Source organism: Coffea arabica, chromosome 1c, assembly GCF_036785885.1.
Source record: "Coffea arabica cultivar ET-39 chromosome 1c, Coffea Arabica ET-39 HiFi, whole genome shotgun sequence".
Taxonomy (NCBI): Eukaryota; Viridiplantae; Streptophyta; class Magnoliopsida; order Gentianales; family Rubiaceae; genus Coffea; species Coffea arabica.
The window spans coordinates 57,665,585-57,690,815 of record NC_092310.1 but is presented as its reverse complement, the minus strand read 5'-3'; the positions used below and the strand labels follow the sequence as shown (position 1 = coordinate 57,690,815).

At 35.9% G+C, this 25,231-nt stretch overlaps 1 protein-coding gene and 1 pseudogene across 3 annotated transcripts; both read right to left on the bottom strand.

The window, feature by feature from the left end:
• Positions 1 to 7,113: 7,113 nt before the first annotated feature.
• Positions 7,114 to 12,013, bottom strand: LOC113714363 (uncharacterized; annotated as a pseudogene).
• An 827-nt stretch (positions 12,014 to 12,840) lies between these two features.
• Positions 12,841 to 18,377, bottom strand: LOC140004223 (WD repeat-containing protein WDS homolog). 3 transcript variants are annotated; one of them, XM_072081768.1, is made up of 5 exons: positions 17,923 to 18,377; positions 17,011 to 17,766; positions 15,388 to 15,489; positions 13,299 to 13,934; positions 12,841 to 13,172 (listed from the first exon to the last, which is right to left on the bottom strand). In XM_072081768.1, exons 2-5 carry the CDS (start codon positions 17,647 to 17,649, stop codon positions 13,014 to 13,016), a joined length of 1,536 nt encoding a protein of 511 aa, XP_071937869.1. In that variant the 5' UTR covers positions 17,650 to 17,766; positions 17,923 to 18,377; the 3' UTR covers positions 12,841 to 13,013. The 3 variants fall into 3 exon arrangements, with proteins under 3 accessions (XP_071937869.1, XP_071937866.1, XP_071937870.1); XM_072081765.1 differs by having other exon boundaries at positions 17,011 to 17,663; positions 17,923 to 18,375; XM_072081769.1 differs by lacking the exon at positions 15,388 to 15,489 and having other exon boundaries at positions 17,011 to 17,663; positions 17,923 to 18,373.
• Between the last annotated feature and the right edge of the window lie 6,854 nt (positions 18,378 to 25,231).

The following is a 25,231-nucleotide window of genomic DNA, read 5'->3' as shown; positions in this document are numbered from 1 at the left end:
GAATGGGAAGTTAAGGACACGTACGTATAATATGGTACTAGTAGATTTTAGTTTCTGCAGGCATCGTTTTTGTTTTGTTCTGCCTGAGAAGAAAAAGAAATATGCACAGGTTTGAATTTGGTGAATTCGGAAGCCACCGAATTCCGAATTCAATTCGGTGTGAATTCGAAATCGGAACTTGCCATTTCGAAATCGAATTCGGTCGGAAAAAATCAAACCAAAATTTCGAAAAATTCCGATTTCAAACTTCCGATTTACCGAATTCGATTTCGATGCACAGTCCTAGTTATATTGTATATATAAGAGTTAATGAAAAAAAGAGATAAAGATAAATTTAAAAATAATAAAATTAATATGAAATCAACTACTTGCACGGTCTTTATTATTGTATAGATATATATTAGTAAATACTACTGATCTCTGGCATTGAATGACGAGACTGGCCCAGCCCACTATTTATGACGGGAATTAATATCAGCCACCCAGGGGAATACAGAATACGGAATATACCCGTATGCCATGTACTTTGACTAAGCTCACAACTCATATTGGCTCCTTTCTCTTTTGGGTAAAGGTCCAATCCAACTGGAACTCGTTTCTTTGTCTGGATCACTTTCATCTCCGTCTCCGTCCTGGAACCGGGATCGCAATCCAAATCGCCTTTTGTCTGTCTGTCTGTCTGCTCAGCGGTCCGTGGACCATCCCCCTTTCCTGAATTTTTAACCAAAGGATAATTGCAGCACCCGGTTGAATTATAAGACGCCATTCCGATCCCCTAGTGTTATCATTTGACCAAAAGAAAAAGCAAAACCCAAAAAAAATCAGTTTACGTTGCTGCTGACGAACCAACTCTTTTTTCTTTTTTGACCAAAAGAGCAGACGAACCAACTCTTTTAGCAGATAACTACAGGGGGTCACCAGAACCAGAAGTAGGGTATTGAACAGGACTCAAACGGTGCCAACATCATTTCCCCCAAGGAGAAGCAGTAACAACGTAGACATACTACAGGAGGAGCAGCAGGTGGCCTCTCCCACCATCCCCTTCCACAAGACCCATCATCGTAATAGAATAGGATTTTTTTTTTCAAAAAAAAGGCAGATAATAATAATGATTTTTCACAAAAAAGTTAAATGACCACAAATTTAAATGTCAAACCCAAAATCCGGAATCTCTCCGCAGAGACATCCCCTAAGCTTCCTGTCATTCATAAATTTCACAATTCTTCTAAGACCTATATCCACATCATGGATTAACTGTCAGGAAGTTTGACGTTTGTTGCCAACTACAGAGAATTTCTTAGGCTGTACAGCATTCATTTGGCGGAAGAACGAGGCAAAGCAAATATACAGGCTTGCCTGGGATACTCTTCACGCCCGCCCAGATTTTACAAGTCAACGCATACAATACAAAACAAAAGAAACCAAAAGAAGTCACTGAATTTCCCGTTAGCTACTTGACTCCATTACAGCCAAACCAGGAGTTCCTGCAACATAATTCAGAAAATTTAACATGTACGGGACAAAAAAACTTTGGAAGGATAAAGCATGCTGGATGAAAAAAACTTGTCTGCATAAGAACTCATAGTCAAATGTCATAAATGTGGAGCAAATATGGGACAATACTATTGCCGGGTTACATGTATCAAAGCATGTATGAACCAAGTGAAAATTCCACCAGAAGATGCACAAAACACCACAAACAAATCATCTTTCTTTGCAGAAAGTAATGAAGTGGGAGTCAAATTTTCAATTCCATGCTTCCATTAGCAAAATCCATATTTGCCAAAGCAAAATAAGCATGACAAGGCAGTATTCCTAAACAAACAGTGAAAGGAAGCCTGACAGTAAGAGACAGAACCTGGAACCAAGCGAAAGAGTATTGCTTCCCATATCATATACTAATCCTCTATATGTAGCATATTATTCAAGAAAGCTGCCAAACCAGAAAATTGTTGCCTATATCATGCTTCATTTATTTAGGAAATGACGCAATCCACATCGCACCAAAGGTTTACTACTCCAGTTTCTACAACTTATGTACTGATAGCCTACTCCTATCTGATCACCTTTTGGTGACCACGGCCCTCAGAGGGAAGACCAACATGATTAGATGATAGTGTCTGTCTTATGAATCCATAAAATAAGATCACAAATTGATAATCAAAGCTGAAGCATAAAGAGAGAGAGAGAGAGAGAGAGAGAGAGAGAGATATATATATATATATATATATATATATATATATATATATATATATAGTATTAGGGTGAAAAAGCTGATTTGATAAATAAGCCATCATGGTCTGGCACAGGGGGTGCAAACGAGCCGAGCTTTGGCTAATCGAGCCGAGCTCGAGTTAATTTTGTGAAACTCGAACTCGACGAGCTCAAAATATCGAGCTCAAGCTTAAAAAATAAAAAAAAATAATTATTATTTTATTTTTAAAAAATAAAAAATAATTATTTATTTTTAAAAATAAATAAAATAATAATTTTTTTAATAAATAATAAAATATTAGGGATATATATGTAATTTTACTATTAAAATAAAAAATATATATATATATATAATTGAGCTCGCGACGAGCTTAATGTTTTTGAGCTCGAGCTCGAGATCGACTTAATTAGCTCGAACTCGATATTGACGAGTTCGAGTCGAGCTCCTATTCGAGCCGCTCGCGATCGGCTCGCGAGCGGCTCGATTCGCGAAACACCCCTAGTCTGGCACTCTCTGCCAAAAGTCTCAACCAGTAAAAATGAGAGAAACAGTTAAAAATGTGCCAAATTCTCAACAATTGCATAATTTAGAACCAAGGATACCTATTCCTCTTTTTCTATTTCATTTTCAAGTTAGTAGTCAAAATACAAAAAGGAAAGAGGAGACTGATTTGCACAAATCTGGTAAGTAAATGTACATACATTTGAGAGCAGCTCACTGGAAGCAATGACTATATTGCAGTGGACAGTTTTCCATATAATGGATGAGGGTGGACATTTTTAATACAGAAAATACAGGGTGAAGTACAACTTTTGGCCTCTATCCCACCCAATCCAATCCAACTTATGCTTGCAAGTATATAGTACCCATGGACTTGTATAAATATTAATATCAGATTAAGGGACATACCATAAGGTATTGCAACATCTAAAAAGCTAGTAGAACATAATTTTTAACAATGATTCTGTTAAGAAAATATAAGTATTCTTGTAGATAATAAATTAATAAGGATATTCTTGTAAATAATTTGTTAGATTTGTACTCCTATAAATACTAGTTGGTCACTCATAATACGGTGACTAGATGTTTTCCTCCCAAAATACCTGTTAACATGGTATCAGAGCAAAAGTCCTAGGGTTAGGGTTAAATATCTAGTCAAAAGTACCGTTCAGCCGCACTGTTCATCGCGACACTGTTCACGGCGCAGCACTGTTCACGGCGTATTGTTCACACGTCACTGTCATCTCGAGTTTTGACCCTGTCCTTGGTTTGATGTGCTATTCGTCATGATTGAAAGGTTTGTTAATGCGGTTACCATTGACCAAATTAAATCGAGTTTTTCAGCACATAGGTCCCAGAAGACTGTTACTATATCTGAGAAAGATTATGTTAAATTTCTACAGTACCAAGCTACAAATTACGCATCTCTTCCCTCTGTTTCTTTTGCACAAAAAGGTAATGACTCATGGATTATTGATTCTGGGACTACTGATCATATGTCAGGTATCTCTAAAATTTTTTCTAATTTTCAAGAGTCTACTTCCTTTTCTCATGTTACTTTAGTTGATGGATCTACCACTAAAGTTAAAGGACTAGGCACTGTAAAACATCACTTCCGCTGTCTTCTGTTCTTTATGTACCTAATTTGCCCTTTAATCTAATGTCTGTTAGTAATCTCACTAAATTTCTACAGTGTACAGTTACTTTTTCTCCTGATTCTGTTGTCATTCAGGATTTGAAAACAAAGAGGACAATTAGTGGAGGGCATGAGCATAATGGTCTTTACTTTCTCAACTTCAATGGTCCGATAATATGTTCTGCTACTGTTTCTCCTATTGAAATTCACTATCATTTAAGTCATCCGTCTTTACAAAATTTGAAAAAATTGGTTCCTATTTTGAGTCAATTATTTTTGTTAGAATGTGAGTCTTGTCAGTTAGGAAAGCATCATCGTGTTTCTTTTGCTCCTAGAGTCAATAAACGGGTTTCTGAACCCTTTTTGTTAGTTTATTCTGATGTTTAGGGTTCTAGTCGAGTCACTTCAAAGTTAGGTTTTAAATATTTTATAATCTTTGTTGATGATTTTTTCAGAGTTATATGGCTTTATTTAATAAAAAATCGTTCAGAATTATATTCCATTTTTTGTGCATTTGTTACAGAAATAAAGAATCAATTTGATGTGCCTATACGTATACTTCGCAGTGAAATGGGAAAGAATATTTTTTCACTCATTTTAATACTTTTATGACTAAGTCTGGTATTATTCATCAGTTCTCTTGTCCTCACACTTCACAACAGAATGAAGCTGCTGAAAGAAAAATTTGACATTTAATCGAAATTGCTCAAACACTGTTGTTGCACATGAATGTGCCCAAACAATTTTGGAGTGATGCAGTTCTAACTGCATGTTATTTAATTAATCGCATGCCATCTAATATTCTTGGAGGTCAATTATCTCACTCCATTCTTTTTTCTCATGAACCTGTATTTAAATTGCCTCATCGCATTTTTGGATGTGTGTGCTTTGTTCATCAGCTTGCTTCCGGGGTGGATAAATTAGATTTTCGTGCTATTAAATGTATTTTCTTAGGATACGCACGAGCGCAAAAAGGGTATAGATGTTACAGTCCAATTTTAAATCGATTTTTTACTTGTGCTGATGTTACTTTCTTTGAATCTACTCCATATTTTATCAAACAAAGTATATCTTGTGAGTTAGACCAGTGTCCCTCTTTTTCCTATCCTGTTTTACCAGTTCCTTTCCCTATATTATCTGAGTTATCTAGTCCACCAGATTCCATAACTCGATTATCTCGTCCTTATTTTCAAGTTTACTCTCGTCGTTCCATGGTTGAGAAAGTTCCTGATATGCCACGCACTTCACCAATTAACTCTCAATCTTCAAATCCAGGTATGACGTCCTCCTCTGAGTTAGATCTTCCTATTGCTTTACGCAAAGGTAAGAGACATTGTACTTCCCATTCTATTTCTAATTTTGTTTCTTATTCTCGTCTCTCTATGTCATATTCTTCTTTTGTTGCTTCCCTTGATTTTATCTCCATTTCTAAGTCTATTACCTATACTCTTAATCATTCTGGTCAGAGATTAGCTTTGCAAGAAGAGATGTCTGCTTTGGAACAAAATGATACTTGGGATCTTATCCCTCGTCCTTCAAGTAAGCCTGTTGTTGGTTGTAAATGGGTGTACACTATAAAAGTGCAGTCTAATGGTTCTATTGATAGATTGAAGATTCGTCTGGTAGCTAGAGAATTTACTCAAGTGTATGGAGTAGACTACTTAGAAACATTTTCTCCTGTTGCAAAGATTACCGTTGTTCGTCTTCTTATCTCTTTGACAGCAATTTATAATTGGCCATTGCATCAATTGGATATGAAAAATGCATTTCTGCATGGAGATTTGGAAGAAGAGGTTTATATGGAACAACCTCCTGGATTTGTTGTTCAGGGGGAAAATCCGCGGTTGGTTTGTCGTTTGAAAAAATCCTTATATGGATTGAAATAGTCTCCGAGGGATTGGTTTGGCCGGTTTAGTAGTGTTGTCATGGAGTTCGATCTGATAAAATGTGGAGTAGATCACTCTGTATTTTATCGGCATTCTAATGCTGGTAAAATTTTATTAGTTGTTTATGTGGATGACATTGTGATTACAAGTGATGATGTCGTGGGGATCCAGAAACTTAAATCCAATCTGCAGGCAAACTTTCAGACAAAGGATTTAGGTCATCTACAGTATTTTTTGGGTATTGAGGTAGTTCGGTTTAAATATGAGATTTATTTATGTCAAAGAAAATATGTACTCGATATGTTGAGTGAAGTTGGGATGTTAAGTTACCGACCTGTGGATACTCCTATGGATCCCAATGTGAAATTAGCAGGAGATCAAGGTGCATTACTTGATGATCCTAAACAATATTGAAAACTTGTGGGTAAATTAAATTATCTCACTGTAACGAGACCTGACATTTCATTTGCAGTGAGTGTTGTGAGTCAATTTCTTGATACCCCTCATACTAGTCATTGGGATGCTATTATATGGATTCTCAGGTATCTTAAGAGTGCTCCTGGAAAAGGGTTGCTGTATCAAAATCATGGACACACTGATATTGAAGGATATAGTGATGCAGATTGGGCTGGTTCTGCCTCAGATCGAAGATCGACTACAGGATATTGTGTGTTTGTTGGTAGTAATTTAGTGTCGTGGAAGAGTAAGAAGCAAACAGTTGTATCCAAATCAAGTGCAGAATCTGAATATCGCGTTATGGCTCACACTGTGTGTGAGTTAGTTTGGTTGAAGAGCATGTTACTGGAACTTGGGTTTGAGCATAAACAACCTATGAATTTAGTGTGTGATAATCAGGCGGCTGTTCATATTGCGTCTAATCCAATGTTTCATGAAAGGACAAAACATATTGAAGTTGATTGTCATTTCATTCGAGAGAAATTGCTTGACGGGGTCATCAAGACATCTCATGTACCGTCTGTAGATCAATTGGATGATGTGTTTACCAAGAGTTTAGGGGGTTCTAAGGTGAAATACATTTGTAACAAGTTGGGTGCTTATGATATATATGCTCCAACTTGAGGGAGCGTGTTAAGAGAATATAAGTATTCTTGTAGATAATAAATTAGTAAGGGTATTCTTGTAAATAGTTTATTAGGTTTGTACTCCTATAAATACTAGTTGGTCACTCATAATACGGTGACTAGATGTTTTCCTCCCAAGATACCTGTTAACAGATTTTAGATATCAGATTAAGTTCAAGACATTTATACATAGAACCTGGTGCAGTAGAAATAGAGGGGAAGGGATAAGAATTGAGTGAAGAAGAGAAACACATTGAGGTCAGGAGGTTGGGGATTGGGGATTACCATCTCTAGTCAGTACGAAGAAGGATTTTATTACTCGCTAGTTATGAACGTACATTCACATTCACAACAAGTAGATGAATCAATGGTAGTACTGGTCACACCTTCATAAAAAACTAAAAATATACAAGTCCTCCACAATCTGGAACACTATTCTACCTCAGGTATGTTGTGCTGTTGGAAAGATGTTTGATGTGCTACTATTCAATCTGTAAGCTCCATCATACTGCAGGATCCTCAGTTTTCCTTCCTGAATTCACAAGGCAGTTAAACCTTGCAAGTTCAAAACCAAACCACCCAAAGAAAGGAAATTCTTGGTGTTCCAAATGACACACCTTGGTTCCATAAACAAGACCTCCTCCCACAGAAGGATGAAAACAAGCTACATTGACCTCATCTTGAGCACTAGGAAGCACGCTAACAAGTTCCAGATCTGAGACCCTGTAGACCTGATCCCAAAGTGCCAAAGATAAACTTTTAAGAAAAACCACCTGTAAATAACCAACTTCAATTCACAAAAGAGTCAGAGATATCAATAGCGCTGTACTGATACATGTAACATGTTTCTCAGCTATACAACCAAGAAATGACTTTTTAAGGCCAAACAATAATCAACTGTACCTCTAAAACTGTATAAACTGGCAGTGAGACTTCTCCATTCATCACAATGCTTTTCAGAAGAGAACTATGACGGCGACCATACGCGAGCAATATGTGTTCCGACATGGGTGAGAACTGCAAAGTAAACAATAAGAAGGCTCAATTTACAAGTATATTTTGCCATTGCCAACCCCACCCTTTACTGGAATCAAAGTATAGTATGCTAAACATTAGGAATCTTATGATAACGATACAATTTTAAAAGCCTGCAATTAAAATGATGAAGTGAATCAGGAGTACAAATACTTGATGTGTTTTAACATGAAATACATGCTATTAAGTACACCTGAATGATAAAAGAAGATCAATTTGCTTCTTTAATTCAACTGTAAAAAGCTTACCTGGATGGAAGTCAAACAATGAGCAGCCCTAACCACCCTACATACTAGCACTGAACCAAAACTACAGCATGTAAAAGTAACAAATACAATAAGTGAACAAAAATTGATACACGTCAAGAAGTTAAAGAAAATAAAGGGTAGAAGCTTTACATTGACTCCTCGAGGGAGTAAATACGAAGCTCATACAAAACTTGGTGTGCTAAGGATGAGTGTCTAGTTGGAGATAATCCATCCGCTCCAATGTCTTGGTTAAGTTGTGATACAGAACTAGATTCAGCGTCTACCTTAGGAAGTACACATGCAACACATGCAGCAAGATACCTCCCACAAGGTGAAAAATGGGCTCCCATCTCACTGAAATCACAATTTGTAACTCTATGAACCATGTGATCACTGACACAAAATGGAGGGAAAAAAAACTAATCAAGACATCAAAAGAAAAAAGGCACCCTTTTACTGACCCTCTTAAGTTTTCATTTTGGTCTTCTTCCAAATAAATGATCTCATAACTGCTAACTTTCCCTTAAAATTACAGATGCACACAAGAAATGGATCATATGGTGAAGCAATGTTAAATCCTGCCAACCCCACCCCAAAAGAAATTGTGTTGAATAGAATTATGGTCACCCAAATATGATAAATGAACAAGTCAGCGAGTCACAGTGAGTAAAATAAGAGAGCAAAGACGGTCCAAGTTTGGCAAGTTCATGCACCTGCAAAGAACTGCAAGCGGTATGGTTAAGCTGCACTTGTCAGTATCTAGAGGGGCACATGGGTTTTTTATATCATGCAACCATAATCTCAGCTTAACTGTACATGGCAACTCAGCACCAACTGTGGTGGAAAATGAGGCAGAAAGTTCAGACGGTATTACACCCAAAATAGGAATGGAATCAACTCTCCGAAGCGAATTCAGAATCCTATTCTCAGTAAGCTGCGGCTGTTGCTGTAAACCAGAACTTTCTGCTTCCACAGATCTGCTCATAATAGATGGCAAAACTCTGTTACATATAAAAGAGTTGGACGTCAATGAGACTTCATGTATTCCAGGATAGCCCACTGGATACATATGACTGCTCACAGGAAGTCTAGGATGTATCCCAGCTTGACTTTGACCTATCAACCATCCTTGAAGAAAAGGTAAATCCCAAGGTGATGATTGTCTTGAAGGTAAAGAACCATTTTGACCAAATCTCGATGACTCCACCTGTCTAGGTATTGGAATGGGAAGCTCAAGAGTATGAGAAATTGATGGCAAGGGCCTAACTCCAGGACCAGGTGTCTCCTGGTCAGATGGGCCCCTGGGGTGGTACCCCTCTATGTGCTGCATTTCAGCTGTGTCCATAGCATCTACAGCAGTCCCAGAGATAGAATTTTGCTCCCTGTAAGCAAAAGAACTAATCAATCTATCTTGCAATCCAGTATGTGTAGTGGAAGTGGTTGCATACATATCCACTGCGAAAGCTCTCTGATCATTTTGCTCCACTAATCTTGCATTTATCTCAATCTGCATTAAAGCAGATGATTCAGCTTGATTGTGATTTAAAGAACTTGAGCCATTATAGGAATGAAAACATGTCCTTACATCATCAATTGCAGATGAAGATGGATATGGGTTAAAAGAAGGTACAAGAGACAGTTCAGCAGCCACATTAAGAAGATTCCGTGAATTGATGTTTGCCATATGTAGAGAAGGGGGAGGGTACTACAAACAGCTCAGAGATGTTGCCCTCGACATTGAGGAATTTGAAGAATCTAGATCATTGACCTGCATATTCGTCCAACAGAGCAATTGACAAGACAGAAGAGGTACACAACCCAATAAACTCAATCAAGCATCAAACCTCAGCGGTCAAAAGCAATGGGGCAGCATGAGGATGAAAATGCACAGCACGAAGTGACCGTCTTGTCTTCAATAAAATTGTTGGTGATGAGTTCTCTCCACTTCCGTTGTAGCTCCATAGATACAGCTGATTTAAAGATTGAATGTCAACTAGAAAACAACTAAAAACTACGAGATACATAAAATTTATGAGGGCAAATAAACTACAAAGTGTCAATCAACACCTTGTGACCTGATGCCACAGCAAGGAGTTCCCCTTCAGCATGGAAAGCAAGAGAAGCAATAGGACGGCCTGGAAAAGGGTAAAAACCGCAATGAGGGAAAAAGAAAGTTTTAAGAGAGATTTCTGAGTCTACATGTAGGAAATAGATACAACGACAATTCAAGCAGTTGTTAGGTATTCTTGTTTTTTCTATTTCATGAGGACAAGGTTGGGATCAGATGGAAGAATTTAGAGAAGAATTACAAAAATCACGATATCCTATGCATTCTGATGTGTTTGCATTCCATACATGCACTTCATGATCTAAGCTTCCACTTGCAAGTATTTCACGATCCTTCGGATGAAATCTAACCTGCAAAGGCTCCATTAGCACAAAATGAAAAGGACAAAAGGACAATTTGTTGATCTGCAGATGATCACTCAGCACAGTAAGAAAATCATGCATAAAAGTTCTTTTTGACTAAAAGTAAGATAGTAGTAGACATACAAATTGCAGTGTAATCTAAGGAAACATTAAGATGAGGCACTTGCAAGTCCCTTACAAGCCCTTTTAACATAACTAAACCCAAATAATGAATATCACTAGCATTACCGCATCATCATAACTAGAAGAAGAGGACAACACAGCGTATCATACCACCCAAGGTGTTCGTCGATGACCCCTCAGCACCTTCAGACATTGTCCACTTTCAGAGTCAATTATCTTTACCGTGTGATCCCCACTGCATGACCAAATCCAGACGAAATGATTACAATGCCAAGCAGGTGATAATCAAAGAAAGCAACAAGAAATAATAGCATACTGTGTAGAAGCAAGACTTTTCCCATCTGGACTAAATGCAGCAGCAATAGTAGACCTAGGAGGAGGCACCAGCGAACAATATTTGGCCGATAAATGCTCCAAAGACTCCGCCTCCATCCTGAAACAATAGATTACATCGTAGCCTCAGAAGATAGTTACAATTCTACTGCAATATGTATAGAATTTTCGAGCTATACGAATCCAAAATACATAATAGACGAAACTAGTATTAAGAGCAGAAGCAATGTCAATACCAAGAGGAAAGGCCACGTCTAGCATCTCTCTTGGCTTCACTCCGGATCCCAAACGGAGAATAGCAATTTTGCTTAGTAGCCTCTCCCCAGTGCTTCTTCGGCAAGCATTTTGTCCGTGGACATATTTCTCTTCTTGCTAACAAACGAAATACATTTCCAGCACTAGAAAAAACAAAATTAAAATTTTAAAGAGAGAGAGAGGGAGAGAGAGACTTTTAAAAAATTCAGCAACCATTCATAAACAACACCATTTCTTTCCAGAGGACTCAAAATCCATTCCATCTCAATGTCCTTTGTTTTCTGAACAGCTGCCTAACGAATATTAACTAATTCACAAAATAAATGGGCCCTGTTGCTGATAAATAATCCGAATTATACCTAAAAGCATAGTATAGAAGGAAATCAGAAATTAATAAATGCGTAAAACAAATCAGAACCTGTGAGGAGTTTGGGATTGAGTATGGGAGAGCGAGCCGCGATCATCGAGCCATGACTGCGCTGTCATTTCGTTCATCACCTCGTTGTCCTGTAATCACCCTCCTCCCCCATCATGTACGCAAATGCCCCGCGCGTAATAGACGTACCTTTATTTATATATTTATGCCTGGGCATATATACTGGATGGCTTTTTCTTTTTTCTTTTTTTTTTGTTGACTGTAGAAGACAATAATGGAGTTTCAGAGGCAAGAGACCCGGAGACGAACTACAGCAAGAGTTTTAGAGAGCAGGAAGCTTTCCAAGTTTCCATAATCCTAGCAAGTAAAATTCTTTGGTCGGAGTCGGATGGGACAAAACCCCATATATATATATATATATATATATATATTTAAGTGGGAGTACTTGTTTGGTTGTCTGAAATGGTTAAAAAATGGAAAGTGCGGGTCCCTCTCTGATTTCCATTTAGGATTTCTAAAACCAGATTTAGCAATTTAAAGACTCTCAAGTCTAATCGCATAAAAACACACCTATTTTGGGAATTGGAGTCAAAACCCCCCCGACAGCATTTCCAAATTTACCAGATGTGCTAGTAGTATGTTTAAGCAAATTTTAATGTTCCTCAGGTTGTCTTGTCGGGGAACAAATTTGTGTGATTTGACGAATTACAGGAAAGAATTGATAGTTTTGCTTTTTATGAGATACAATAAGTGAGTTTGTTTGGATAAGAGTTTATTTGGATGATTTATTTGAGATATTTACTGTAACACTTTTTGTGATGTGATGTATATGAGATAAAAAGGTGATTGAGATTTGTGAGAATAAATTTTGCAAACCAAATTATCTTTGTCCAAACAAACTCAGTGTCTTTGAAAAAGAGAGAGAGAGAGAAGAAAGAACAACAAAAAAAAAAAAAAAAAAAGAGGTGATCCAGGCAGGCTAAAGTCCCAGATTACAATTTGGTTGATATCAACCAACCATGGGCGCAAAAATCAACCATTGTCAATATATGGGATTGCTCTTACAGTTTGAATAATGGAATGGAGTACTAAAGAGCAATAATTTAAACCTGGAAAATGAAAAAAAATTTTGTTTTTTTTTTTTTTTTGTTCCCAGTCGATCTTTAGTTCTGTAGAAAGAATGAAGGATAAAATACAGGAAATCGAGGAATAAATGGCGACTTACAAAAAGAGAAACTGATGGATATGTTTTGGTGGACAGAATCATGGAAGCCACATATCTACACCGCCACTATGGCTAATCCGGCAGAGCAAAACTGAAGCTAATGTATAGTTGTATACACAGCGAATATTGATCCTGTACAAATCGTACTTGTTTCTTGTATCGTATCAACTTAAAAACAGTTTGGACCCCATATTCGGATTGTCTGATCATCACTTGCTGAAGCCAACATCTGAGGCCTCCTAGGATTCCAGCTCACACAGTTCACGGTCATGAGATGACCAGATAGGATCTCAATCGGATAAGAACTCAGTTGATTCCACACGTAGACCTGCTAAAAGAAGTAAATATGTTATAAACCTCAAGAAGTTTCACACATACGGACCAACAGCAAAACCCCCATTTTGGTGTTCTCCAAGACTACTTAGGCCACTGAACATTTTAGGTCAAATCATACCTGTGAATCTTCACTGCCACTTGCGATAAATCTACTGTTCAACCCACCAAAGCAAGAACGTATCACATACTTCTGCTGCATGTGGCCCTCGTACTTCCATGGTTTTACCCACTTCCCTGCAACATCCCACATATGAATCTCTTGGCTGTTGAGGTTTACAATAAAGAACTTATTATCTCCAGATACAGAAAGTGATGTGATTGAATGCTGCTCTGAAATGACACGTTCAGCATTAGTCTGCAAATTTAATATGTGGATTTCCTTGTCCGAAAATATGCTGATAAGATGTTGTCCATCAGGTGTGACAGCAATGTCCGAAACTTTGGGCATCCGTACTCCTTTCCATGCTTTAATATCGTTGCCTTCAGAGTCCCACATGTAGATACCCTTCTCAGGATCAGAGCTGCCACAGACGAGCCGCTTAGAATCAGGAAACCAAGCACATGAGGTGACAATGAAACCATCATTGCCATATGTGTGCTTGCATATACCTGTCTCCACATCCCAGAGTTTGAGCACCTCCATGTTTCCACAGGTTAGCAACATGGTATCATCAGGACTCCATGCTACGAATGAGACAGGGTTTTGGTGGCTTTTTAGCGTGTGCTTTTGTGTTACTTTGCCAGTTTCCAGCACCTGAAACAATTGGTGTTAACCAAAATAAGAACACGCAAATAAATCTGGTTACTTCCCCACCACAAAAAAAAAAAAAAAAAAAAAGAGTACAGAATTTAAAGTTCTTGAATCCATATAAAATATGCAGGAAAAATACTGAAAAACATAACAACCAAAATTAGGAAGTTAACTCCAGTTACACAAGATAGTCAACTTCCAAAAATTTTAGAAGCAGAACAGAACAAACAACCATTCAAGGGAAAAAGAGCCTAGATCAGTCAAAGCAAGATTTAGAAGTTTACCATGCAATGGACACTATTTAAGTTCCACATCCTTTGAATAAATTTCATAGGTCATAAAATTTAAGTCCACATCATTTGACCACATCAAGCTACTAGTTTCCTCAGAATGTAGCCAAGAGAACGAAGATACAAAGACATGTACACTAACATCATTCTGTGAAAGTCATAGTTTATGAATGAAACACGAAGTGTCAGTTGGAGTCATTCTAAAAAATTGGTTTGTCCAACGTTCAGAAGGAAGCAAGCTTAACAAGGTTATAACTTCCTGAAGAAGGAAAAATAAGAGTGAACATGTGGACTAACAGACAGTTCCTTGAACCCTGGCATATAACAGGATATGACACGAAGCAAGATCCTGATAATTTGAAGCAGGCTGCATCCTTTTTCCAATTGATCATTTGCATTCAATATTTAGGGAAAGGAAATAGGTAACAGTCATACTTGTAACTCAGAATACATAGGTTTTGTACGTATCCCCTCCAAGCCTTCACGTATACAAAGGACCTACATCTATTTCATATAGATTGTTCTTTGGGCCCAAATGAAATTCAAAGTTTTTAGATGCAAGTGGACTATGTATATTCATCGAAGTTACTTTATGGGAAAATAGACCGAAATACCAATTAGAATTCCATGCACCATTTTCTATCAAACCTTCCACTTAGATTATGTTTACACACACCCATCAGCCATGTGATTCTTTACCAATGGCAGTGCAACAAAAATACATTGAGAAGTTTGCAAAACCTTACAGTGAAACATCTCAGCTTAGGATTTCCCTCCTTTATTTATTTTCTTTTTTTTTTTGGCTCATAAGTGAGTATACTGAAGTTCAGGAGTTGGTATTCCCACTTTTTTTTAAAAACAAATTACCAATTGAAAGTTTTGGAGGTAGAGGATACAAGGGTACACCAGCTCTTAGGTGTTAACTACTACTTAAGATGTCGAACCTAGCTTCAAAATTGCATTTTCCCTCGTGACAAAGAAATCTTGCAGAAAACAAAAGCTTGAAATCTTTCAAAAGTCAGCAGAAAACAAACTTCGAAGAATAAACTATAGCTGCATTGAGAACATATGAGTGATCAAACATGAGATGCTTCCTCACAAGTGACATCCAGGAACTTGCTGAGAGATTTCAAGGACAGATGTTCGCGAGATACAACACAGTTTACCTTCCATATAATGGCTGTACAATCACATGATGATGAGGCTAGGTACTTCCCATTGTTAGAAAACTGAACGAACCAAACTTCATTCTTATGATTGGTCAAAATCTGCAACAATGTATCACGAGTAACACACACACTTAAGCAAATTGGAAGCATCTAATAGCCAGCATAAACCAGTCTAAAAAAGCAACAAAAGGTATTGCACATAGTTTTTGGCATTTGAGTTATTTTACATTGCCGGGATATTAAACCTGTATCTCTCCAAAATAAAATTCCAAAGTCCTACACAAACAAAGCTAAGATCACAAAAGATGATGCCTCACCAACCAAAAATCAGACATTTTTACTCATGCCAAAAATTTTATCATCCTAGTTTGGTCTTTAATTCAAATAAGAGCCAAGTTACTTGAGTTAGTTAAGCAATTTAGCAATAGAGGTGCAAAGCAGAAGCATATGAGCTAATGAAACGGAAAAACTTTACCTAACCTCTATGTAAAAACTACTCAAGCTATAGCAAAGAAGTGCTCCAGTAATTGTATCCTTAATGGAAATTCAACAGCTCACCAGTGCTGGAGACATATGACAGAAGGCATACTAATGGTCTACCATACCCACTTATTAATAAAAATAAAAATAAAAAGGTTACCTCAGGTTACATGATCCTAATGATATGTATTGCCAGAGGTGGAGGAACAGCAGGGTAGGGGGTCACTGCCCAACTACATTAGGGAAAAAGTTTGTGTATAGATGCTAGGATATGCATAAATTTCCCCCTCAAGGTTTGCTAAGTTATCGAAAATGCCCCTTCCTCCCAAAATTTTAATGCAATTGCCCTCCCGACAAGTAATTCTAGACTCGCCCCACAAATCAAAATTGTGGCTCTGGCACTCTGTCACACTCTCCTCCTTCCTTTTTCTTCAACTTTTTTTTTTTTTTTTGGGTGTGAATCTGAAGTGTTTAGATTTTTCATGACTTATCTATACCATGGAATGCCAAAAGTGTTGTAAAGGCAAAATTTTCTGTGAGCCTTTTTATTCTAGAGCCTTGACATTCAAGGAACAAATATCAAGGAGAAAGAAGAATTAAAAAGGATTACCAGATTAATTAGAATAAATAAATTAACTCAAACCTTAATTATAACAAAAATGGGACTTCACAGAAGTTCCGATCTTCTATGGATTCATTCTCAGATTGTAACATACTTGGCAATGCTAAATGTATGTAAAATGAAAACAAATATAAGAGTCAGCGAAATGCTATATTTCACAGTTTGCCAGATGAAAGTTAATTTGTGCAACAATTGACTGCCAGTTCAACCAAGAAATAAAGATCTCCCAGAACTAATAATCCCAGCCCCAATTCCCAACCCAACTCTTTGTCAATCAATCCCTATCCCATGAGAATAACTAAATCAAGCAAGAAATCCCTTCTCAATACCAAAAATTCCATTTCATGCAGTAAGTTGCTTATACGTAGGTCTTTGTGGGAATCAAGACAAAAAGGCATTGTACTTTTATTATATGATATTAATGGTAATATATCAAACTGCAGATCTAAATACCTTAGAAACAAAAGAATTTAAAGTTGAAAGTCCAAAAAATGCTTATCATACAGCAACTAGTCCACCTGAACAGTCTCCCTGGGAAAATGGTCCCGGCCACAGTGGTGGTCTTCATAGAGTGTGATTGCATCAGAAGTGTGATACGTACAATTATCTACCTGGGCACTTACAGCCATTTCAACCAAATGCTCTAACCTTCTCTCTGGAAGTGTTATGGGAGGTGGAAGCACGTTTTCCAAGTCAATGATCATTCTTTTTCTAAATTCCTGAATAATACCATTATCGATCTTATTCGACCCCAGCTCCTTCAGGAAAAGCAATCCAACAGCCAAATTATGCACCTTCTCTTTTCCCATCCGCAATCCAGCAACCTGCTTCCTTAGAACTTCCAAGGCTAATGCATCCTCGCCGCGACTCAAACACTCCAACAGAAATTGCTTCAACACAACAAACAACGCGGAAGCTCTTGTTTCATCACTCAAACCTTTAAGTTTGTTAAGAGCGCCAATACAATCATCCCAATTTGCGTTAAGAATGTGAGACTCTAGGGACTCGAAGTCCACGGATTTGCATGAAATCCCAGATTCAGCTTCCAGACAGACAGCAGATTTTCTGTATCCAAGAGCATGCATAGACTGAATAATAATCCTTACAAACTCCTGCTTCTTAATGAGGCCTTTGGGCCCAATCATTAAATTCTCCATTAACCGAATAACACCTGGCAATTACGCAAGAACGGACAAAATTATCAAATCCCCATCTTTCCGATTTGTCATAGTTTCCAGAGTAGAATTTTGTAATTGACCAAAAGACAAATAATTCTGCACAAAGTTTCATACAAGAGAAAGCTATAATCAACAACCTTCAGTTTGATTTTCAAATATTCATAACCAGAATGAAAGCTGAGCTCTGTAAAGATTACCAAGAAAATTAACGGGTCAAAATCAATCAGAAAAATGAAAGATAAGTAAAATTACCTCAAATGTTAATTCAATCGTTCATCATGCTATCGCTTGTATTCCTGACAGACAGACATATATAGTGGCCAAATCGTACCGAGACGATTTAGGAGAAAAACCTAGAAAAAACTGTGGGCTGTTGACTGGGGAGAATCGGAGGAGGACCGGACAGGACAAAAAGTCAGTGAAGTCACGAAGCAAAGAAAAGATGCATCCTGAGACCACCTGGATAAAGTCATAAAACAAGTACCAGATGTGCAAGAGAAGAACGACATCGCACGAGTCACCCGGTCGAACATAACGATGTCGTTTGAGCCTGCCATAGAGTCTTTTTTTTTTTTTTTTTTCCGAAGAAAGCCTGCCATGGACTCTAAGGGCACGTTTGGGAGTGGAGGATTTGAACAGAAAAGAAAGGGAAGAAGAGACAGTTAAGTTTCCTTCATTTGTTTGTTTTTAGTAGGAAATAAAAAGATGAATGGTAGTCAAAATTTTTCCTTCCAAATTGGAAATAAATGGAAAGAAAGTTTGAGGAAGCTTGTCAATTTTTTTAAAATACCTATTTTGTCTTTAAAAAGGTCTTGAACAAATATTGAATGACTTTCATATTCAAAATCATTCCACTAATTTCCAAAACTTCCAAATACAATCTCTCTCTTCTTTTCTCTTCGCTCATAACTTAAGTTTTCCTTCTTTTCTTTTCTATCCTAAACTCCCAAAAAAAGCCTAAAGGCGTTTTTCGTTCGAGCATTGGATTTGGGGTGACAAATTATTGCTAGGTCCTATGATTCCTTATCTTGTCAAACTAGTTATCCTATGGCGTATAATTTGCACTGAAGTGCTGGTTCCATTCCCCATGATGCATGATCTATATCTATATGTATTTGCAGAGGGGGTTTTTAACAAAAACTCTCTTAATGGCTTCCAAATTTCTCATTTTTTTTCTAGATTTTTGTATTTATTTTAATATATAAAAAGTAGTGGATTATAACCAATCCTATCACCAATCAAATTTAAAATTTAAAACATTCCCACTATCTACTTCATAAACCGTTTATAGTTTGTTATTTGTACTTTAAATCATTTTTACTCCTTAATTAAAGACAAATGCTTATTCGCATGCTATTTTAATATAATGTTACATTTTTATAATTAAGAAATATTTGTCACCACATTAATCCTATAAACCACCCCTGCAAATGAGTTTTGCAAATTACAATTACGTTTCAAAAAAATCACATATATACAACTAAATACAAAGTTGATGGGGTAAAATGCAGCTAAATGTAAAGTTAAGGGGTTTACTATATTTAAGTCTAAAAAAAAATCCCAAGAACGAAACAAGTAGTGAGTTATAGATTTTTGTCTAGATTTTTGTATTTATTTTAATACATAAAAAATAGTGTATGGTTTGTTATTTATACTTTAAATATTTTTTACTCTTTAATTAAAAATAAATGCTCATTCACATGCTATTTTAATACAATTTTAATTCGAAAACATACAACATGATCAATAAACAGCAGAACCAATTAAGACTAGATTTTGACTCAAAAAAAAATTAGGCCTAGATGCCACTAGCACGTTGCGGTAACTTGCGATGCCAATTAGGACTATTTAGCATTTTTTTTTTTAAGGAGTTAAGACACTGTAAAGCTTATTTAGGCAAATTTTGCCTCATCGGTGATTTGAGTATCAAGTTATTGAATATACTACAAATCCTATAATATCAATCTGCTACACAAAATAATATTTTACTAGCATGTGGTATTTGCGTACGAAATTTCAGAGGTAAATCAAATGCTTTTACTTGTACTCTTTATAATTTGAATAGTTTTTTAGCGAATATAAATTAGCAAATTGTATATCAATCACAATTTAGATTTTGCTCGATACCTGCGCAGTTGGTGAGTTCTATCAGTAACACTATATCAAACTTTTAATGTTGTTTCATACTCTTATCAACAAGTATTTCAAAAAACTGTAGGTTTGAAAATGATACATGTGCTAGAAAGTTAGTTATGTGGTTGAGGTCAAACAATTTAATAACATCACAAGCATTGTTGATAGCAAATTCAAAGAGAGTATGAATATCCAAATATACAATCATGCATACGGTAAACTTACTCTATTTAATTTAATTACTGCACAAAATTTTTAAATTTATAATCATAACCTATACCTTTTTTCATTCTTGCTAGGTTAAATATTTTCGAATACTTACTTGCATTCAAAGCATTAACATAAAAAATATGTTCTATGAATTATGCAAAAATTATAGACAACTACGTGAATGTCATTTTTCAAAAACAGTGTGTATGCATTGTAATAACGTGGTAGACACTGTTGTTAGATAATTAATTTCATGTACCTTTAATTTCAACAAATTTTTCTGTATAGTATATAATATTTTATTTATAAAAAAGGGACAATGTTAACATACAAATCAAAGATTTCAGTAGTAACATGCATCTTAATCTATAGGACAGATATGCACGATTCGTATTTTGTTGTGATGCTTCTTATCTCGGAGAATTACAAAATAAGATAAAATTTCTTGATATATGTTTATTTTTTATAACGCTATTTATAAACTATGGAAAAAAATACACTAATTTTAAATTTCGCACGTACTTAATTCTCAGGACAATGGTGATAGGTTGTTCAACCAACGAATCAATTCATGCAAAGATCGTACATTTTCATTTGTAGTACGCATTCCATAAAATTCAACAAAATTAATTAAATCACCAATTTTCGCTTTCGTACTAAAAATTGATTAGTGTGAAGAGTGTTCGCACCTTCATGCAAGATTATCAAATCGAATGCATAATATTTGTAAGTATTTTATTTTAACAACATTTAATTACATGCATTTTTATTCATATATCATTCATTTTCTAATATAAATTTCTATTATTTTTTCAAGATCTATCTTCCGAAAAAAAATAATTTTTGAATAATATACACATTCTATCATATTTCAAACTATTATTAGACAGATGTTATATTTTAATTGTGTTGGTACAATTTTTTAACCTTTTTTAATTCACCCTTTTATTTTCATTTTTTCAATAATGTCAGCACCGTATATAGCACGGGTATTCACACTAGTTAGTTTTGTATTCATATTATACAACCTGTTTGAACGGTGTATTTTCTGAATATTTGTCTAAAATTATATTATAATTTATAATTTACTGTAATAATTTTTTAAATATTAATGTTTGTTCAAAACATCCAAAAATTCCATTTGGGTAGCTATTTTTAGAAATTTTTGTAGACAAATCACCTGTAATATGTGAAATAAAAAAATTGATTGATAAATGTGTTCATAGAAAATATAAAATTTTTTATGAAAAATTACAATCCAACAAGGTATTTCTCAGAAAGAAAAAAAAGCTCCCCCTCCCCCATCACCTCCCAATCCATTGACGAGAACCACTTTTGCCAATAATATCCTACATATATATATATAATTTTTTTTTTTGGTATGGTATTTTAGACAAATTTTGTATTTTTTGAACGAGCAAAAAATTGGTGTCTTTAACAGATTCTAAAACTAACCAAAATCAGACCTACCAAACCAATTCATATTTTGATTGGCATTTAGGAGATGTAATATTAGAAAGTATTTTATAAAACATATGCCATTCAAACTTATCAAGATATGGAAGTTTTGGAAAATTATGCCTTGTTTTAAGAAGTTTTTTTTTAACATAATTGAATGTTCCAACAGTCATCCGTCATAGTTTATCATCCCACAGCAACAAGTATCCAGATCAATTTTCACAAGCTTTGACTGATTATGGGTAAAAAGCCACATGAACCTGCTGTTATTATTCGTAGTGTTTTTAACCGCGACAGTTGACTAGAGACGTTCTAATAAACTTGGGGCCTGTTTGGAACTTGAGTTTTTTGGAAGTTTGTCTAAAACTTTACTGTAGTGCACTGTAGAAGTTTTTAAAAAAATTTTGTAGAAATTTTGTAAGGTGAAAAATTTTGTAGAAGTTTTTGTGAGGTGAAAAACTTTTTTTTTCTTTTTTTTCTCTTTCCCTTTCCCTTTCTTTTTCTTTTTCTTTCTTTCATTTTTTCTTTTCTTTCCTCTATTTTTTTTCTTCTTCTTCTTCCCTGTTACCTCCGCTACCCCCAGCTGCAACTCCACCTCCCGCCGCCCCCCTCTGCCCCGCCTTCCCCCTCCCCCTGCCACCCCCTCTGCCCCGCATTCCCTCTCTCTCTCGCTGCCCCTCTCTGCGCCACCCCCCTCTGTCCCTTCCCCCTCTCCCCGCCGCCTCTCTCTCCCCCGCCTTCCCCCTCCCCCCGCAGCCCCCTCTACCCCTTCCCCCTTCCCCTGCCTTCCCTCTCTCCCCCGCCGTCCCCCTCCCTGCCGCCTTTCCCCCTCCGCAGCCCCCCTCTGCCCCTCTCTGCGCCACCCCCTCTGCGCCGGACGTAGAGAGAAAAAAAAAAGACAATAGAGGATAATGGCAGGGGAGGAAGATGAGGAAAGGGAAAAAAAGGGGGAAAAAAAAGACCGGCACCGGCACCGGAAATTGGTGATGGAGCCGGCAATGGAGGTGGTGGTGGGGGAGGAAGAAGAAGAAAAGGGGAAGGGAATTTTTTTTTTTTTTTTGTGTTTTGGATATTTTAAGTGTGTAAGTTAAAAAATTTGATAAGTTTTTTGAGATTCCTGTAGCAAAAGTTGTTAAAAAACTAATTTTATACAAACTTGGTAAAAAACCAAGCTTCCAAACAGGGCCTTGATTGTCAAGCAGCATGGCAAGAGAGATAGTGGGTTCCAATAATAATTCGCCATAACTTTTTAACGTCAAACGCATCAAGAGAATATGTGTTTGGATGTAGTAGTATTATTTGAAATAATTACTGTGATATTTTTTATAACGTGATATTTTTATGGCGTGATATATTAAGATGAAATGATAGTTAAAAACATAAAAATTCTTTGCTTTGGCAACAAAATAGTTAAGCCAGATGTTAATGTAGACCTATACTGTTCAAAATGGCTTAATAAGTCTACTTGGGTATTTTACACTTTTACCTTAAAAGGGAGAAAAGAATGCAAATAAACTGCTTTGAGATGGAGTGCTAATTTCATCAACCAGAGTCTAATTTTTGGATATTTGCAGCTGGGTAGACGGGCCCCCGATGGGGGTACTGCAGGAGCCCGCAATTTTGGATATTTGCACCAGCTATACGAATGTGAACGTCATCCAAAATTGTAATGCGACCAAGGTCAAATTCTATTACACTGTATACCAGTGGGAGGCTACGTCTTCAGTTTTTGTCCGCTTTCTATGTATCATATACGTATATATTAAAAAGAGTTATTATATAATCCACCTGAGTTTTTCTGTCCATACACACAAAAAAATATATTTTAAAGAAAGCGCGTCTCATTTTATCGTTTTTCGTGTAGATATATACGAGGACAGAACGAAGACGACGAATCAAAGGTAACGCCCATAATCTGCAAATTAAGAAATCGAGTGACTTCCATGTTTGGCTAGAATGATAGTACTCCTTTAACCATATTCGGATTCTGTTACAAGATTGTAGAATTTGAACTGGTATGATACGATACCTTGGGATATAATACGTGCTGAAAGCTGATGCAGTAGTTTAAACAATTGTCTAAAAAATCATATATCTGGAGACTGGATTAATAGCAGTGGAACACATACGGCGCTTCTTTGTGTTTGTGCAGAGTCCCTTGGTATCTTCTTTTGAGAGAGCTTGCGGCAAATTCATCACGATATTGCGTCAATTCTTATAGTGTCAATTTACCTCATTCAATTTGTGTTAGGTTAGTTGGCCATTAGGTAAAATATAAAGGGCAAGCATTAAGAGTTTAAATCTTTGCACATACAATAAAATTTCAAGGGGGTGCATTAGGGCCAAACGCAACTTTGCTTGTCCTAGCTTGATGAATCACTTATCCCAAAACCAATATATATATATATATATATATATATATATATATATATATATATATATATATATATATATTCTTACTTTCAAATGGTAGGTAGTAGTGTATTCCTTTGATTTATAAGTGGTAATCACTCGTTTCTCTAATCTTTCTTGGTGCAACCGAATCCTCTCTTAAACAAGTTCAATAGTGTTGAGTTGTACACTTTTTTACTTTAGAGATTTATATCATTCTCATTATCTAACACTCCTTGATCCAGTTGAATCTTCCCCTAAATAAATTCAAACAAACGTACGATGGTGCATTTTTTTTTTTTGGTTTAAAGGTGGGAATCATTCTCTCATTTAATCAGTTAGGTCATCCCTTAGACAAATTAAAATAAGAATAAGAGTTGACAATTGACAAAAAAAAAAAAAAACTTGCCTTTTATGTATTTTGTATTCTAGGTTGAATATGTCATGACAAAATCAAGTTATAGATAGCAATTTTTTTTATCATCCAAAAAATGTCACGAGTCTTTAGATAGTTAAAGGTAAATTAGTAGCTAATTTGTTTTCGAGATTGATGTGAGTTAACTAACTCTTCTTAAGCAGGTTGGTCACTCAGCGAAGTATAAATTGCAGGTTTGAGGTTCAAAATTCCTATATTTTTCACTAAATGAATTAAGTCGATAAAAGTTGAAAATTAAGTTGGTAAAATTTGGTCACAACTAATGTTTTTGACCCATTTTTACTCTCAAATACATCACATAACCTGCACATGGTAATTTTTTGGGGACAAAAAGGTTAGATCTAATTTGTAATTTATTAAATAACTCAATCCGTATTCAAATTTTTCAAAAAAAAAAAAAAGGTGGGATTTGATCGAATCGACATTCATTTTTACCAGTAAAAAAGTGGAATCTAACTTTTTTGTACATAAAAATAACTACATATCAACCATGTGGTGATTTCCATGTAAAAAAAATGATAAAAAACTTAGATTGAAATCAAATTTTACTAACTTAAATTTACAAAAAAATATAAAGCTTACATTTTAAAAGTAAAAGACGAAAATTCATTTGACAAAATGTGAAAGATGTTTTGAATGATTGTGTGAACTACAAATATCTTAAAATTTGTATAAAAATATATAAAGCTTACATTTTAAAAGTAAAAGACGAAAATTCATTTGACAAAATGTGAAAGATGTTTTGAATGATTGTGTGAACTACAAACATCTTAAAATTTGTAATTCCAAATTAACAAAAAGAGTGAGTGTTGCTAAATGTTTGATGTCCATGCATTCAGAAGCATCACGCAATCTCTATCATAGGACAAGATGAAGCGCATGTTGTGCTTATCACACGTTGGCGTGTCTTTTGCCAAAGAAGCAATTATAATA